This window comes from Pyxicephalus adspersus, chromosome 5 (genome assembly GCF_032062135.1).
Source record: "Pyxicephalus adspersus chromosome 5, UCB_Pads_2.0, whole genome shotgun sequence".
Classification (NCBI taxonomy): domain Eukaryota; kingdom Metazoa; phylum Chordata; class Amphibia; order Anura; family Pyxicephalidae; genus Pyxicephalus; species Pyxicephalus adspersus.
This window is the reverse complement of record NC_092862.1, coordinates 82,825,667-82,841,412: the sequence shown is the minus strand read 5'-3', so window position 1 is coordinate 82,841,412 and position 15,746 is coordinate 82,825,667. Positions and strand designations below refer to the sequence as shown.

Sequence of the window (15,746 nt, the reverse complement as noted above, 5' to 3'; positions counted from 1 at the left end):
TTTCAGTCAGCCAGTGTCTTATTACACTTCTGGAGATACTTACAAGATTGTATTATATCTAATGTACTGCACTTATTGGAAGTAAAATTATGTTGGATCCGTCTTCTGTGTCTTTGGAAAAGTTAACTGGCTGGTGATAATACCAAATAAAAATTTCGGCATATCATCTGCTAAGACTGGGTCTATGAGGTATGTCAATGTATTAAGCAGTATTAAGAAACAGCACATACATAGTGTTTTTAAAGTCTTTCATTACAGAGGCAGTTTCAAACCCTATCAATAGAGAAATGCATTTATCACAAAAAAAAAACTTGCTCCAGAATTTAATCTAGCACTGCAAAGATGACTGTCCTTAAAGATATTAAGGGTACAATTTTCTTTTTCCTTTTTTTGCTCAAAAATACAGTTATCTATCTTGGTTCAGAGCTGAAAACTCTTAATGTAATTACAAATGAAACATAAAACATGAAATCTGTAATAATCCCACACCTAGGTTACATCTTTAGAAATAAAGGCAAAACAGCATAACTCTTAATAAACATAACATGTATTCTCAGGGCACTTGACCTAAATGTCCCACTCTAATGATGCAACATCTGCGTTTCTCCTTGTAGCAGCCCTTAACCATACCCAGTCTTCATGGATTAGAAGTCTTTAGCCTACTTTAGCGTCAGTTGGGAATAACCTAAATCTTAAGCATACGCACAGGAGTTTCTTTGTCCCAGAATTTATTAACACACAACATGCAGAGATTGCACACCAGGCTGTACATGTGTAACTGTCAGTGTACAACTAGAAAAACATTTCCAGAAGGCATGGAAAAAGGTTTTTAAGGCTAATATTTTTTTAGCTTCACTTAGAAGTTCATTTTATGAGGATTCCAGTTTATAGGAGATGTATAAACAGTTCATTTTATAAAGAAGTTATGAATTTGAATTCATGTACTCGAAATTTCTCCCATGAAGAAAAAAAAAAAAAAAAAAAAAGATACAATGGGAAGAGGAAATTAGGAAAAAGAAAAACTATTTCACTTGGTTGTTAATTTTACAGTTACATTAAAGTAGTAGCAAATCTTTAGCTGTAAATATGTGCTTTTCTCTTGCTCCACATTATTAGGTATACTTTTAAAGTTTTTCTTGGTAATTGTTCTCCAAAACTAATTTTTCTGTTTTACCTTTTTGTTGCTAAGGAATTATATTAATATGGTATATAATGGGTTTAAAGAAGCGCACATATCACAGAGACAAGATAAAGCCAGAATTTCAGAAAAGTTTATGAGTGATACTACCACATTATATTTGATAGCTCACAGCTTTTAAGGTGATGCTTTAAGACTTACCTGATGTTCTTCCCTAACTCTGTAAAATAGATCATAGAATTTTGGCAGATGCTCAGCATCTGGTGTATGTATTGCTATGTAACACTACAATAATGTAGAAATCAATGCAGCTAACAATAATAGTCATATATAATACACCGACTTCTGATTCTATGTGCTTAATTTTTACTATTTACACTGAAAATACTTTTAAAATGAATGTAGTAATACTCACCAAAGACTAGTATGAAAAGGGTGTTCAGTGACACAACCCAGAAGACATGTTCCTATTCAGGATGTGAACACAAGAATTATTTTACAACATAAGTTAGATGATTTTAACAATTCATATTTTATACAAATATTTGAAATAAAAAAAACTAGCTAACAAAAGTACAAGTACAGTTTAAAACAAATTTACTTTTATAATCAGTTAAAACAATGTTCAGGTTTTCCCTAATTGCATAGCAGAATCAAAACTTTAGGGAAAAATTTAATAGAACACTTTATCTTTAGTATTCCCTTCTATCCTAATTTAATTTCCAGAAAACCTGCCTTTAAATTATCATGAACTGAACAGGTAAAACTTGGAAGATACATGCAGGCTTTTCTGAGTTCGCTAACTTGCAAAATGAGGAAAGAACTTCACTGGGAAACCTGAGGTGGGCTTAACTAACACGGCATGTTAACAAAAAGCAAGGTGGACTAAAATGTCTTCAGTCCTGATCCTCCAATTTTCAGCCTAAGGGCTGCCATTCAGATAATTTAAGGAGGCTACAACTCAACCCACAATCATCATATTGGAAAACCATAATGTTTTTGTGGTCAGTATTATATATTTATACATTCAAAAGCTCATCATTTTCATGGTATGAACACATAAAGCTGCGTACACACAGCAAATTTTTCTCGCCCGATAATCGGTATCGGCCAATTATCGGGCGAAAATCTGCCGTGTGTACAGTCGGTCGTCGTCCATCGTCCGACGACCGTCCTGGCGGATCCATGGACGATGGACGACGACCGATCCTAATGAAAGGGAAGGGGAGAGCGCGCAGCAGGGTGCCGCTCCGTCGCTCTCCCCCTCCCCTCTCCATAGAGCATGAACGGTGCTGTATGTACAGCATCGTTCATGCATCGTGCAGTCTTTTCTCGTTGGAAAGGATCGTGAAAGATCCTTTCCAACGAGAAAAATTGCAGGTGTGTACGCAGCTTAAGGGACATTGCCTGATCCTTTCTGCAATCATTTCCGGCCTGATCAAACAAACTTAACCACTTTAGTTCCAGTTAAAGTTTATTCATATAGAGATAACAAAATTTGGTATTCTAGTACTTCATTATGATTCGTTTTCAGTACTTTTAAGTTCAATATTTCTTTTTTACAATCAAATATACTAAGTCCTCAAAGGAACTGAAAAACAAAGGTCAGAAAATAGGGGGAGAAATAAGTTTGTAAGAAGAGGAAAAAAGTATGAACAGGTAGGAAAAAAATAGATTAAAAAAATTGAGGATACAACCATAAATACAAATTTAAATATAAATATAGCACCAATTTGGAAACTGGATATTTTGATCAAAGTGTTAGGAAATTTGAATATGGCCATCGTATATTTATAGATAATAAACACGTCCAATGCCCCATTTATTTAGGGCATTGTTTGTAATAGTTATGAGCAATGGCAAAGGTTTTTCTAGAGAACATTGAGGTTATGAACCACATCTGATAGGTTGGGTACGTCAGGACTTTTCCATTTCCTTACAAATGCTAATTTTAGCACTAAAAAAAAATTGAATAGCAATTGGTATAGCACCTGAAGAGACTCCATCAATATTAAGATGAAGTATAGCCATTATTAAGTTGGTGTAAGGAACATAATTTTGCTGGGTCTTGAAGTTAAGTTGTTTTTGTGTTTTTTGCTATATTTTGCAAATATTTGAATTGTGTCGAAACTAGTTATATCCTCCTTATCAGTAGGTCAATATTTGCTCCTTACCTTGAAACAACTTGCTCAGCGAAGTTAAGTTTCTCGTTATTGACCAACTACTAAGTGCCTTCCACCTTGTTGTCTGACTATATAAACTGCGATGTGATAATAAAGTTTTGAGAAGTGATATAACTACATGCTTGAGCTGCGTGTGTTATTCACTGCTCACAAGGCATTGAAAACAAAGGCCACGATAGAGAGGGAACCTGATCTGGGATCAGCAGGAAATGGCCTTAACAGTTTGGCATCAGAAGTGGGATATTTAGCTACCTTAAAAGGACCTGGATCGGGTAAGTGGAAATTTTCTTTTCTACCTCTGCCCTCCCGTGTCCCTGTAGATATCTTACAAACCTGAGCACTGTGGCAGTGTAGACTCCCTCATAGAAGGACTGGGTCCTTAGGAAAATTTGGGAAATCTTTTATTAAATTTGTGCACACGCGTGGCATCAGTTTTAATTTATAGAAAATAAGAATTTTGTTGCATGATATAGAAGTGTAAGAAATATTGTATATAAGATAAGTTTGTGTACTAATCTGGTTGCCAAGTTGAGGTTGGGTCAATCCTCACTGCCGTGGTTGCCTCGGGCAAGCAGTAACGTGACCTAAGCTGCGTTTTGGTAAGCGGTCCTGGGAACAGGATGTCAGCGAGTACTGCAGCTACCAACTGAACTAACAATAACTGTGTACGGTGTACAACCATCTGATATTTATACTGTAATTTTTACTGCAACTATGGGAAATTCACAAGGTAAGGGGATTAACCCAGAGGAACCTAAAGACCCCTATACGAAATATGTAAACAAACATTTAAAAGTGCCCCAGAAACCTGACAACAGGGATGCCCCTTTAATGTTCCCAGGGAAACTTCTGTTGATTTTGTTAACCGTAGAGCAGATTTCCAGGTCCCCCTTATATTACGCCTGAAAAATGGAAAGGAGAACTTAAAATATCCCGATCCATTCCCACTTAAGGGATCTTTCTCTAAATTTCATATCAGTTGTATATTGGGGATCTGCCTTTCCAATCGAGCAACATACCAACCCTAGCCATCCTAACTCCTGCACAAACAAATGAAAATGATTATCCCCTCATAACGAAAGCACACTATAAAAAGTGATGGGAAGAGTTAAACACTGAGTTTGTAAGATTACTCGGAAATAGGAAATCCATGGCTACTGCATTAGCATGCAAGTAAAAGCCAGGAGAAACTGTAAGTGATTATGCTAGAAGGAATCAAGCGTGTTTTGCCTGTGGACAGGAAGGTCATTGAGCCAGGGACTGCCCTACACACCAACAGCAGTCAGTACAACAGCAATCCCATACAATGGGGAGGCAAACAGCATCAAGCATAGGGATGCCCACAGGAAGACTCCATCACCACTTTGTTACAGACCTCTAACCAGGCTGGTGAAAACCTAATAATCACATTAGAAGTAGGACAATTCCTGATAGACTTCAGGAGCGACTTGTTCTGTCCTCCGATCCTGGTCAGGTCCATCTACACCTGGTGGGCCCTCTGTGGGAATAAACGTCATCACCCCTACAAGACGCACACCTTATATTCCTATATGTACAGCACATGGAGAATACATTAATACATACAACCTTACAATACAACCTTGCAACTGCCCTTATTAGAGTTTCTGATTCCCGACAAGGAAGATTTCTTAGCACCCATGATTCAATCTTTCTGCCAGCAAGGCATACTTAAGAGAACTTGCTCTCCTTACAATACTCTAGTAAATCCTGTCAAAAAGCCTGATGGCTCATACCGCTTTACACAGGATCCGAGAGCCATCAATGAGCTGGTTACGCTCCTGACACCGGACATGTCAGATCTTACTACATCCTTACCGCTGTCCCGACAAGAACCAATTTTACAGTGTTATTGATTTGGCCAATGCATTTTTCCCAATACCATTATCACCCGAGACTCAGCCCCTTGTGGCAACCATATACCAGGTGCCACTTGCCCCAGGGCCTTGTTGACTCCCCGGCGGTCTTCTCAATTGCTCTCCAGCAGGTGGTTGCCAACTGGCAGCCGCAGCATGGTTCCACGCTACTACAATATGTAGATTTATTCGTATGTACAGTAGCCCCTCGCAGGAGGCATGTCAGAGGGACACGGTGTCATTGTTGTGTTTTCTGGAAAAGGGTGTCGCAAAAAAAAGGTTCAGTTCTGTCTGCAACAGGTCACATTCCTGGGAATGCCTTTACCCCAGGATCCTGGCTGCTAGCTCCCAGCCGTGTACATGCCATTACCAGTCTGCCTTGCCCACAGACAAAGAAACAGCTGCTCTATTTTCTTGGCATGATCAATTTTTGCAGACACTGGATTCCTGACTGCTCATATTGGGACTCACAGCTCTGTCCCAGTACTACCACCAGTGCCCCTAACAATATTTAATTGTCTGATGAAATGACTAAAGCATACTTGATGTTAAAATAATCCCTGACCTCTGCCCCTGCATTGGGAATGCCGAATTTTAATGTACCATTTGTATTGTATGCAAGAGAGAATTGTAAAACCCTGGCTGCTGTGCTTGCTAAGATGCATGGAGGTAAATTGAGGCCTGTGGCATGAGTCTCTAAGACACTGCCTCTGCCTATTACTGTGCAAGGCACGCCAGCCTGTTTGTGTGCTGGCAGAGTGTGCAATGGTTGTAGAAAGTGTCTCACTTCTAACTTTGGGTCATGAGACGATACTTTACACATCCCATGCTGTACTACACTTGCTTAAGAATTTAACCACTCAACACATAACAGAACAAAGGTTGTGTTGGTTATGAAGTTATCCTAACATCCAGTGCAGGATTAAGTATAAAATATGCTTCTGCTAACAGCAGTCCTGTCGCTGTGCTCAATGCCCCCTTAGGTCTTAAAGGGCCGGAGGATGAAGTGCCAGAGTCACACTCATGTATCACTGAAATTCACCTCCCCAATCAAATAGCCATTGTCAAATGTCATGCACACACTTCTTCCAATTCCTTCGATGCCAGGGGCAACAGACTAGCAAATTTTCATGCCAAAGCCGCTGCTCAGTCTACCACACCCACCACTCCCCCCGATACACTGCTGCTTACCATCCCAGCTTCCACTGAAACACACACACTTCTAACACAAATACAGTCCTTCGCCACCTCACAGGACATTGACTTCTGGGAAAGGAAGGATTACCCCAGTAGGGCTACCCCAGATAGCGGTACCCTTCATTGTATTTTAAATCCATGGTATAGGACACAAGAGCATTAAAAACCACAACAGAAGAAATAAAGCGCTTTTGTGCCCAAAATTTAAAGGAACACACACAAGCCATACTTTCCCGCTGTCTAACATGTGCCATAAATAATGTACATGTACATATGCCAGAAATACAATACAAATTGATTTTAAACACACATGCCAAAGGCTTCCAATGGATGTCAGATAATGTTAGTGATTACAGATAGATTCAGCAGATAGGTAGAAGCTTTTGTAGTCGGGAAGGAAAATGCAAGAACAGTGGCTAAAATACTATGCAAGGAGATCATCCCCAGATTTGCATGCTCAGTGAGAATAAGCTCAGACAATGGCACGCCATTCACTTCTAAAGTCACACAGGAGATTTCAAAAATGATGAACATAGAACGGAAGATCCACATCCCATATCACCCCTAGAGTGCTAGAGTAGTAGAAAGATCAAATAGGACACTGAAAGACAAACTTAGAAAAGCAACTGGAGGGACATTCCATAAGTGGGACCAATACCTACCAGCCATACTAGCAGAAATAAGAATGACACCCAACCAAGTTAATAAGCTGTCACCTTTTGAAATTTTAATGGGAAGACCTTTTCCCACCCCCAGGGCTTCTTACCTTTAAACATGTTACTCAGCGATGTTGACTAACTACTAAGTGCCTTCCACCTTGTAGTCAAACTATATAAACTGCGATGTGATAATAAAGTTTTGAGAAGTGATATAACTACATGCTTGCTTGTTATTCACTGCTCCCCACACGTTGAAAACAAAGGCCACGATATAGAGGGAACCTGATCTGGGATCAGCAAGATATGGCCATTACAGTTGGGTTTTAAAGAGATTACGGCGACTTCTGATAGCAATATGAAGTTTTGATTCCAAATGGAACCTACTGACTTTCATTGCCATAAATTTGTTGTAAGGTTCCCAAATCTCCACATTCCCTCCAACAATCTGGAGAATTTGACATTGAAACGTGTGCTAGCTTAACCACCTAACCGATAAGCCCGACCTTGGTACGGGCTAAAAAAAGTTACTATTTTCGATAACCCCAAACTTTTCTCACTGTATGCAAATACAGTGAGAAAAGTTCGGGTTTATCGATCACATACCTGGTCCCGCTGCGATCATCCATCCGTTGTGTTCCAGCGTCGGGTGTCCTCTCCGGGAAGAAGAAGCCGGCTGGCTTCTTCTTCTAAGCCGGCCGGTTTAGAAGAAAAAGCCGGCCGGTTTAGAAGAAATAGCCGGCCGGCTTCTTCTCCCTCCGTTCTGTGCAGCGTGATCGCAAAAAAAAAAAAAATACTCACCTTCTCCCTCCGCTCCTCCGGACACATCCGTCCTCTTCGATCTTCAGCCGGCGAGTGCAGTGACGATCACCGGGGTTTCCCGGTGACGTCTCTGCATGCATCGCCGCAGGAGGGAGGCGGGGCGAGAAATTCAAAATTTTGTATTGAGTTCCTTTGCATTGAACTCAATACAAAAAAGCTGTATTGAGTCCAATACAAAGAAATCCTTATATAATTGTATTTTATATATATATTATATAAGCTACTGTACATTACATTGTACACTATTTTTTTTAAAGATTTTTTTTTTAAAGGTTTTTTTTTATGATATACTATGGTCCAATATATGAGCAATATTGATGTTCAGATCCTGCCGTCTTGCATGTTAAGACAAATGGCATATTCTTTTACTGGTCTTTAATATTTTCTAAATAAAAATTGTGATTCGGTAAGAAAAAATTTTGGTACTGGAATTATTATGGTTCTGAATAAGCTGCAATTCTCCTAGACGTAGAAAGTTTCTGTTTATTAAGATTTTCTAATTCTTTGGTACCAGGAATTTTTTGGGCATGGAAAGGTGAAGCTTTTTATAATTTTGCTCGTAGAATTTAATAGAGTGCGCAGGTAATGATATTCCGAAAAAGGGGAAAGCTCCAGTTACCCATGAAAAAGGGAATTTGGCTATAAGTTTGGCCTTGAGCTCATTGGAAACTTGTATTTGTAAAATCTGAGATTTGGATGTGTTCAGTTTGTAATAGGAGGCTGCACTAAACTGGGTTATGATATTCTGAACAGCTTCAATAAAAACAATGTCATACGCAAAAAAGCTTATCTTATGTTCTCTGTTTGAAATAGTCACTCCCTGCACCTGAGTATCAGAACATATACGTTCCACTAATAGTTACACGAGCATAGTGAAAATAAAGGGTGAAAGGGGGGACCCTTGGCGAGTCCCGTTTGTAAGTTTAAATTTTAAATTGTATAAAATTTATTTGTACTTTCTATTGAACAAGATAAGAAGCTTGGTTGGATATTCCCATTTGTAGACAATATTGCGTTCCCTCAGGGTTTTTGTGAGTGGCATTCATTTTTGCTGGTTCTGGATAGTGATAGAAGACAAATCAGCATACAGTTGTATTCCCTGGTATTGTTCAGGTAGAGGGGGTGATATTCTCCCTAATACCAATATTTTTTCTTTGATATGAAAGAAATGAACCCTGACTAGCACATCCCGGGGCGTTTCAGCAGAGAGAAAAGAGGGTTCCTGTGTGCCCTGTTAGCTCTGAATCAGTATGTGCCGCTAATAGGGCCTGACACATGGATCTAATGTAAGGGAGTAATTCTCCTTGAGTAATAGACTTTGGAGGACCTCTAAATGTTTTTTGCACCTGGTGAGCTTCCACCAGGTTGTTGTGAGCCTGGGAAAATTCTTCCATTTTGTTCTTAATGTGGTAAATATGTTTATCATATCCATAGAGTGTGAAATTAAACTTATCCAGCATCGAGGATAGGTCTTGCTGTAAACAGGGTTTTTAAAGTTACAGACTGATTGAGTCTACCATACGCTACGTCAAGAATGATGAAGCCAACATCAACCGTACCGTAGTAGTCACTTACATTTAAAAATGCAAAAGGACGGTGACTGCACGCAACAAGTATATTATTATTATTATTATTAATATTATTATTAAACAGGATTTATATAGCGCCAACATATTACGCAGCGCTGTACATTAAATAGGGATTGCAAATGACAGACTAATACATTCAGTGGAGTGGGCAGCTCTAAAACCAGACTGGAGGGGGTCAAGGAGAGAGTTGGTGCTCAGGTAATGGGAGAGTCTTTTGTAGACAAGGCGTTCAAGAAGTTTGGAGACATATGGGAGAAGGGAGATAGGACGATAGTTGGAGGGTAGGGAGGGGTCCAGTAAGGGTTTCTTATAGTTCGGTTAGGGCAGGGGCCAGGGTGGAGGAATGGGCACGGAGTAGGTCAGAGGGAATTGGGTCAAGTGGACATGTAGTAGACGGAAATGATGAGAGAAGAGATAAGACTTCGTCCACAGTAACAGGGCTGAGGGAGGCCAGTGATGATTTACAGGTGGAAGGGGTGGGTATGGTTGGAGTGGCTCCGTGGGCAGAGACATCATGTCTGATTTTGTCTATTTTATCTCTAAAGAAGGTTATATTGTGAAGATGGAATCGGCACTGGCTCTTTGGATTACTGATTGCAGGAAAAACAATCCACTGGACACCAACATCTTCAGGGAGAAGGCAAGGCAACTTTTTGAACAATTTGTTGGACAAGAATGCGCCCAAATAGACAACAAGGACCTCCCCCAACCAGGATAATCAACAGCACCAAAACAGCCCATTGCATTTAAAGCCAGCAAAGGCTGGTTGGATAGATTTCAAAAGAGATTCCAGCTGAAGAATGTACTGCTGCATGGGAAAGCAGCATCAACAGATGTAGAAGCAGCCAAGAAGTACCCTGAGGCATTCAAGGCGATGATAGAGGAGAAAGGGTATCAGCCAGCACGTTGGTGGAAGTCTTCAATATGGATGAGACTGGATAGTTCTGGAAGATGATGCCATCCAGGACTTTTATAATGGAGAAAGCCTAAGCCCCCAGATTTAAAGTGGCAAGGCTGTTGGGTTCCTGATGAAGCCAGCATTCATTTATAAATCTGCACCAATGTTTCAAAACTCAAGCCAAAATTAACCTCAGCAAAAAAGATCTGCCTTTTTAAGATTTCCTTACAAAAGACAACGCTAGCGGCCACCCACTAGATTTATTCTATGAGGGAGTACAAATGGAATTCCTGCCAGCAAACACAACATCCCTCATTCAACTTTTGGGTCAAAGCATCATCTGCGCCTTTAAGGCACTTTACACTCGGGGCTCTATGCAGCACTTCATCGAGGCCATGGATTCCCACAATAATTTTTCTGTTAGGGAGATTTGGCGTAAATTCACCATCAAAATGCATCTTCAAATAATACAAAAGGTATTGAAACCTGAAATCTTAAATGCATGTTGGAAGAACCTGTGCCCAGAATGTGTTCATACTTACAAAGGCTTCTCCCCGGACGAAATCCAACATTCGGCAGTTGATAAGGCCAGTCAAGCTAGCATAGATATTAGGAGACGGATTCAATGACATAATGCAGGCCAACGTGATTGAGATCATCGATGCCCACTCTGACCCATTGAAGGACGTAGATTTGGCTGAGTGATCCATCGCAGGAGGTTTACAATGAAGGCCTTTCAACTAGAAAGTCAGGCGCAACCCCACAAGAAGACACGCAACACTCTAAAGCACCTGAGGAAGAGGTGCCTTCTGAAGAGCTGTAAATGCTCATCATCATCGTCTTCATTGAAGTCACATATCTTAATGGGTAAGTACTAACTGTATTACAGTAAAGTATAGTATTTTCAAGTAATGTAACACATACAATATTAAACAAAAAACATTTGGGGGTATATGGCAGATTTTCATCAAGTTCCAAGAAACACCGGCGATAAATGGGGGACTACAGGTCCCAGAATTGATGATCACCTGGACCTCAAAGGTTCCTTTGGGGGGGGGGGGGGGAATTGGTAGAGACATTTTATACGCTTGAACCCCTATAAAATAGACACAAATTGGCCTGTAACTGTCTCTAGAACTCCCCTTTGGACAAGAAAGGTCTAGTTAGGCCAAGCTGCACAAGCCCTGGAGTACCCTGCAGCACAGGTGATTCAGGCAACTCAGCTTTAACAAGTGTAGGAGTAGTGGGAAGTTAAGAAACCTAGGGGAGCCGGGGTGCTCTGACCTTTAAATTTTAAATTCACTGAACCCAAAACTGATTTGGTAAATCAGTAATGTGTTTTTCTGCCTGACCAATACTTTTAGAAATGGTGTAAAACCATTTTATTTGTTGCAACGTTTTAAGGTTCTTCATAAAGCACTGCCAATTTATAATAAAAGGGACCTACATTGATCTGAGTTCCCATATGTTGAAACCCCAAAGCTTGAAGTTCCACCTAATGTGCCCACCTTGTTTTGTTCCTCAGAGAATGTCCTAGGCTGGAGGGAGAAGAAAACAAGCTTTAGGAGGTCTGAGATACCCTAAGTTTAACCCAGAGCTTTTAAAGCAGAAAAATACTAGTAGCAGCAGGTATTTTTCTGCATACAAAGAACAGTATGTGGGTGCCAGATGGATGTCCAAAAACGGAAGTGAGGACAAACTCCATGGGAAGTCTAAATTTAAGGAAGGGAAGGAGTACATATGACAAATTGATGTTTAACACTTATAACATCCTAAAAATGAATTGAGATGTCACAGCTCATTAAAGAGATCACTATTACTGAACAAATCCAAGTGACCCGGTTTTGTTTCAGTTTCCTGTCTGCAACCTAACTTTAGGAAGAGCCTGACCCTTCAGTCACATCTATGTCTCAATGGTAATGGTTAGACACAAATTTAAGTCAGTGTGTAGTTTTTCAATTTGTGATCTAAGGCCTAGATGGGGATTATTTCTAGTTTTTTAGAGGTTATCATCTTTTGTCTATACCAATTTGATTTTTGAATTTGTCTGCTATCTGCCTCAATCCAATCTCTTGTCATCTTGATTAGCCAGAATGGAATAGCATAAGTTCTGCACAGACGCTATCTTGATTAAACTTTCCTAATTGTAGATACTCCTATATGGCTTAGAGGACCATCATTTAGTGATTAGAGAGGGATATGGGACTTCTCTTCAATTTTCTTCAATCAGAAGGTCATGAACAGACCAAAGCATCGCTAGGATGCGGGCAGACAATATACAGTTAGGTCCATAAACATTTGAACAGGGACAACTTTTTCAAATTTTGGTTCTGTACATTACCACAATAATTTTAAATGAAAACTCAGATGCAGTTGAATTGCAGACTTTCAGCTTTAATTCAGTGGGTTATAAAAAATTGCATAATAATGTGAGGCACTAAAGCCATTTTTTTACACAATCCCTTCATTTCAGGGGCTCAAAAGTAACTGGACAAATTAGAAAGCTGAAAATAAAATGTTAATTTCTAATACTTGGTTGAAAACCCTTTGCTGGCAATGACAGACTGTAGTCTTGAACTCATGGACATCACCAGATGCTGGATTTCCTCCTTTTTAATGCTCTGCCAGGCCTTTACTGCAGTAGCTTTCAGTTGCTGTTTGTTTGTGGGCCTTTCTGTCTGACGTTTAGTCTTCAACAAGTAAAATGCATGCTCAATTGGGTTCAGATCAAGTGATTGACTTGGCCACTCAAGAATATTCCACTTCTTTGCCTTAAACTCCTGGGTTGCTTTGGCTGTATGTTTTGGGTCATTGTCCATCTGTATTATGGAAGGCCTCCCAATCAATGTGACTGCATTTAGCTGGATTTGAGCTGACAGTATGTCTCTGAACCCCTCAGAATTCATTTGGCTGCTTCTGTCCTGTGTCACATCATCGATAAACACTAGTGTCCCAGTGCCACTGGCAGCCATGCACGCCCAAGCCATCACACTGCCTCCGCCATGTTTTACAGATGATGTGGTATGCTTTGGATCATGAACTGTTACACGCCTTCTCTATACTTTTTACTTGCAACCATTCTGGTTGATCTTGGTTTGACATCTGTCCAAAGAATGTTTTTCCAGAACTGTGCTGGCTGTTTTAGATGTTTTTGAGTAAGTCTAATCTAGCCTTTCTATTCTTGAGACTGAGTGGCTTGCACCTTGCAGTGCACCCTCTGTATTTTCTTCTCTTTATGGTAGACTTGGATATCAATAAGCCTACCTCCTGGAGAGTGTTTGGTTGGCTGTTGTGAAGGGGTGCCTCTTCACCATGGAAATGATTCTGCGATCATCCACCACTGTTGTCTTCCGTGGACGTCCAGGTTTTTCGGCGTTGCCGAGTTTACCAGCGCTTTTGTATCTTTCTCATGATGTACCAAACTGTAGATTTTGCCACTCCTAATATTGTAGCAATTTCTCAGGTTTCTTTTTTGTTTTTGCAGCTTAAGGATGGCTTGTTTCACCTGCATGGAGAACTCCTTTGACCTTATGTTTTCTGTTCACAGCAAAATCTTCCACATACAAGCGCCTCCCACTCAAATCAACTCCAGGCCTTTTATCTGCCTAATTGATAATGATATAACAAAGAAATTGTCCACACAAGCCCATGAAATAGCCTTTGAGTCAATGTCCAATTACTTTTGAGCCCCTAAAATGAAGTGATTGTGTAAAAAAAAAGGTTTAGTTTCTCACATTTTTATGCAAACTTTTTGTTCAACCCACTGAATTAAAGCTGAAAGTCTGCAGTTCAACTGTCCCTGAGTTGTTTCATTTACCTAATCACCTTATTGCTATTTTGTTGTATAACCACTGTTTCCGAGAACTGCTGAACATCTGTGTTGCATGGAATTGACTGACACCTGTGAACAAGTATTTCAGCCCAGGATGATTGGAGTACATTCCACAATTTTTCTGCATTTCTTTTTATTGCATCAGAAACTGCATTTTTAAAGTCACTCTACAAGTTTTCTATTGGTTTAAGGTGTGTGGATTGGGCTGACCACTCCATAACGTCAATCTTGTTGGGCTGGACCAAGATGTTGCTAGTTTACTGGTGTGTTTGGGGTCTTTGTCCCTTTTCAAGGGCATTTCCACTTTGGCATAAAGCAACACAACACCATCAAATATTTTCATGTATTTTGATGTATTCAAACTGATCCATGATCCCTGGTATGTAATACATAGGCCCAACATCATAGTGAAGTACCTCCCCTTTCTGTCTTGATTGCCACAGCAATCCAGACTGAATAAGTGCACAGAGCCTCCCGGGATACCTATGTCACACATCCCGGGAGGCTCTTGCCCGGGATCAGGCATGCGCAAAAGGAGCATTTTCCTTCACTAAGGGGAAAGAGATTTTGTTTTTCGATTTGGTTCAGCTTTAAATTTAGTGTTTGGGTTTGTCTGACAAACTGTCTGTGCCATTTCTCTTTAGGCCAGTCAATGTGTTCTTTAAACTGTAACCTCTTTAGCACGTCTTTTATTCAATATTGGGACTTTGCAGGGGACTTCATGCCAATAGTAAGGCGTCAACATACCAACATAGGCGCCTTCTAATTGTAGCAGTACTCACAGGTAATTTTTGACCTTCTTTGATCTTCCTGGAGCTGATCATTGGTAAGTCTTAGTCATATTAGCTAGTCTGCTCAGCTAAAATCTTAAATGCTTTAAAATTGCAACCAAAACCTGAATGATGTAGAAGAAAAAAAAAACTACCATTCAAAAGAAGAAAAAGAAATTTGACAATTTTTTCTTTATGTTTTCAGTTTGAATATAATGTGCAGTGCTCCCAATGCAATTACATATAAGAAAATAAAATCTATTATAGGAATTTTGAACTTGCTTCACTATTTTTTTTAAACACACTGGTATTACTCTGAACACTTGCTGATTATGGCAGAACCTCACTACGTATTGAGTATAGTTCCTTTCAAGAAATTATTTTTTAACAGAGAAGAAAAAAAAAGTATATTTTTGTTTTTACAAAGCTAAATTAAACTTGTCATCATTAGTACAGGCAAAAAAAGATGCTTTGCAGTTTGCTTCGAGGGTGCAGCATCTAAAAGGTAGGAGCTTTTTACCCTTAAGTGAACGATTAAATGACTGTCTCAATAACGAATGAAATAGTTTTGCACCTTTTATTTATTAAATAACTTGTTTTCGAAGATCAGGAGGACGTGTAGTATGCATAATACCGTGTTTCCCCGATTTTAGGACATCCCTATTAAGTAAGCCACCCCTGATTTTTAAAAAAATAATTAAAATAAGACACTCACCCGTTTATAAGACAGCTCCAGATATCTGATCCTGCGTGTGTGTCCTTTATGCTGGCTGCAGCGTGTGTGTCT

The 15,746-nt window shown here is 39.8% G+C and overlaps 1 protein-coding gene across 6 annotated transcripts in view; it reads right to left on the bottom strand.

The window, feature by feature from the left end:
- Positions 1–15,746, bottom strand: part of MARCHF6 (membrane associated ring-CH-type finger 6) — a 314,477-nt gene that overhangs the window by 236,457 nt on the left and 62,274 nt on the right. For 3 of the 6 annotated variants that reach the window (XR_011920873.1, XM_072411957.1, XM_072411958.1), the window contains exon 10: positions 1,554–1,605. The exons of the other annotated variants lie outside the window; for them this stretch is intronic. Coding sequence is in view for 2 of the 3 variants with exons in the window: in XM_072411957.1 (XP_072268058.1) it covers positions 1,554–1,605 (52 nt within the window). In the remaining variant the exon portion in view is untranslated. The remainder of the gene's footprint in view (positions 1–1,553; positions 1,606–15,746) is intronic. 6 annotated transcript variants of the gene reach the window in all.